Source organism: Amphimedon queenslandica, unplaced genomic scaffold (assembly GCF_000090795.2).
Source record: "Amphimedon queenslandica unplaced genomic scaffold, v1.1 AMPQUscaffold_13253, whole genome shotgun sequence".
NCBI classification, from domain to species: Eukaryota; Metazoa; Porifera; class Demospongiae; order Haplosclerida; family Niphatidae; genus Amphimedon; species Amphimedon queenslandica.
In genome coordinates this window covers 47,223-50,246 of record NW_003546511.1, presented here as the reverse complement: position 1 = coordinate 50,246, position 3,024 = coordinate 47,223, and the positions used below count along the sequence as shown (strand labels likewise).

Sequence of the window (3,024 nt, the reverse complement as noted above, 5' to 3'; positions counted from 1 at the left end):
CAACTGCGCAACATCAGCCGGCAAGCATTAACTCAATAATGTGCACAGCATTGATGGCAGCATTATGCGCAACATCTGTTATATTCGCTAATTCTTTTATTGAGGCACTGGCGATTCTAGACGGGCGATTCTTTGTGTTCTCACTTCTCAATTCTATACAACAATCATCTCTTCAACAAAAACTGCTTCTCTGCTCAACTGAGCATGCGCAGTGAACAAAATCAATGAAAAATTAATGACAATGAATAATACAACTATTAATGAGATACAACTATTAATAAGAACAAATTCCCAATAACATCAGCTGGCAAGCATTTACATACATAGTATATCTCAGTTGAGTTTGTGACAAGAAAAACAGGAATAACTTTTTATAGGAAAGTGAGATAAAGATGAAACTTTCACAGGTTCTTAGTCTCCAAAGTCCATCAAAATCTGTAAAACGTTGGGTCTCTCAGCCCTTGGGAACCCTGAGAACCGGGTTTTCCCTATAAAGCCAATGGCATACCAAAGCTAACCACAATGATGTTTCATGATGTCATAGTTTACATAAGCCATGTAGTTGAGCGCCCAAACTGACAATTCTTTTACAAAGCTAATAGAGCATGATTTTCTGAAAATGATGGCCTTTATGAAAACTAGTTGATTCCAGCAGCTATTGTACTGCTTATCAGCCGCAGCAAGACTGTTTTAAGAGTGAAACAACAAAGCCGCCATCCTTAATAAATATCATTATTTACGTCATTTTGTGACGTAGCTACATTTTTCAAATTCCACACAGCTGCTTCCACTCCCTTCCCAAACAGACAAGGGGTCAATTACAATACAACGCAATAAATTACTATTACTATTACTTTTCCACAAATGGAAATGTAATACTGTTACAATTACTATTACTTGAAACCTAACCAAAATGTAATATTATTACTATTACCATTACATATATATTTCCCTATTACTATTACTATTACTTCAAATTTCACCAAAATGTAATATATTACTATTACTATTACATGAGAAACCTTTACACTACTATTACTTCTATTACTTATTACTATTACTATTGATTGTCAACGGTCACTTTATTTATAATAATTAATCAAAGCAAATGACCATTGCATTTTATGTTCATCAGTTTTTCAAAAACAGAGTCGGAAAGTCTGCATCTCTCTGGCCAGAAAAACTTCCCTATAATGCTAAATAGCCTTACTACTGGCCCTGAAGAAGCTGGTACAGACAGGTAATAGCAAGCCAACTTAGATATATTTGGATAAGTAGCTGAATGCTCCTTCCAAAAAGCCAAAGCATCTCTTTGCTCACCTAAACAAGGTTCAGAGAAATACTTTGAAAATTCAACATCTAATGGATTTGATATTTTTGTTTGCGTTGAGCTTTCTTCAGTGAATAAGTAGCTAAGTAGCCTGCTAGGTTCAGGTTCCTGCTTCTTTCTTTTAGAAGGTGGTTCAGAAGGAGTAGCATCCATTTTGACCGCTTGTTGTGGTACTTCTGGTTCATGTGTAGTCACTTTAGAACCTGCCTTTTCAAGTAGAATGGATTTTACTCGCTGTTGTTCATCATCATCACTACACCACTTTAGCTTGAACCTAGGATCCAAAGTACTGGCTAGCATAAATAGCTCTTGGCTCTCAAATTTTGCCATTCTTTTATCAAGAGAGCTGGCAAGTGCTGTGAGCATTCTTGAATTGAATGTCACTGAGAGGGTTTCAAGAGGCTCCTTGAGTCCTTGAATACAAGGTATGACATAACTTGACGTAACTATGTTAGCACCCTGAGTATAATCTGTTGCTTCTTCAAAGGGAGTCAAGATGTGTACAAGGTCCTCCAAAATATTTCTCTCATGAGCTGTTAGATGAGCAGTATCCAACAACCTCAATTTATCTTCAGAAACACTTAGAATCGATTTAATACTTCTTAATTCACTATTCTAGCGTGTAGCATTCCTTAGCTGCAATCTTGTTTCTCCCTCCATTATCTCTGTTGCACTTTGTGACCGGCGAACATATGATACAATTGTAGCAACCTTTTCAAGTACTGTGCTTACAGCTCCAATTTCTTTAAAGCCATCCTTTATGACCAGCTGCAAAGTATGAGCAAAGCATGTATCATGTTGTGAAACATAATCAAGGCTATCATGCAGGTCAGTAGCATTCATTTCTCCTTCATCTTCCTCTTCATCCTCATCATAATCTTGCAAATCACCATGATAACCAGGAATGCTAAATGCTTTAACTACATTTGAGGCATTGTCTGTCACTGTAGTGATAACTTTGCCTTTAATATTATATGATGTAGTTGCCTCACAATAGTAGGAATAGATGTTTTCTGCTGTGTGACGTCCCTTGAAGCGCTTACATTCAAGCATCAGTGAATACATTGACCAATTTAGAATAAAGTGGCATGTGATTCCCAAAAACCCTTTCATTATTCAATTTGACCAAAGGTCAAGTGTGAGTGAAACACCTTCAGCTTTGGCTAAAATATATTTTAATTTTGACTTTATGGCCTCATCTTTTTTTGCCAATAGAAATGTAGAGAGGTGTTTACGAGATGGTACTACAAAACGAGCATCAAGTGAATGGCAATACTTCCTAAATGAAGGAGACTCTACAATAGATAGTGGAAGCATATTTTCAGCAATAAGTGATGTCAAGGCATCAATAGCACGGCATTGTCGCACATCATTCTGATCATATATTTTGCCAGTAATAAAAGAATCAACAGTTGCTTGTTCCAAAACTTTTGCTTTAGCATTAGTACCAGACTTTTGTGCCTCTTAATATATCTTTGGATGTTTCCTCTAAAGTGAATATTAAATGAACACTGTGGAAACAGGGCAACCTTTCTTACCTTCAGATGTGTTGTGAAGTTAGAGGAAGTCTTACTAGAGCCAGATATACAAGAGGTGCAGCATTTACACTTAGCCTAGTTGTGTCCTCTGGTAGTTCAAAATGAATCAAGGGTGAAGGAAACTTAGTAGCCATGACTAGTCCTTAAGAAACTGCT

General features: G+C 36.7%; 1 protein-coding gene across 1 annotated transcript; it reads right to left on the bottom strand.

Annotated features, from left to right (window-relative positions):
- Positions 1–1,099: 1,099 nt before the first annotated feature.
- On the bottom strand, positions 1,100–2,443 carry LOC105313654 (uncharacterized). Its single transcript, XM_011407249.1, has 2 exons — positions 1,951–2,443; positions 1,100–1,899 (listed from the first exon to the last, which is right to left on the bottom strand). Exons 1-2 carry the CDS (start codon positions 2,441–2,443, stop codon positions 1,100–1,102), a joined length of 1,293 nt encoding a protein of 430 aa, XP_011405551.1.
- Between the last annotated feature and the right edge of the window lie 581 nt (positions 2,444–3,024).

What these genes read in the sequence shown, in the direction of transcription:
- LOC105313654 (XM_011407249.1), bottom strand. Translation starts at nt 2,443, where the DNA reads ATGAAAGGGTTTTTGGGAATCACATGCCACTTTATTCTAAATTGGTCA. An exon ending in GCAGCTAAGGAATGCTACAC is followed by an intron (nt 1,900 to 1,950) that starts GCTAGAATAGTG and finishes GTGTTTCTGAAG; the next exon opens with ATAAATTGAGGTTGTTGGAT.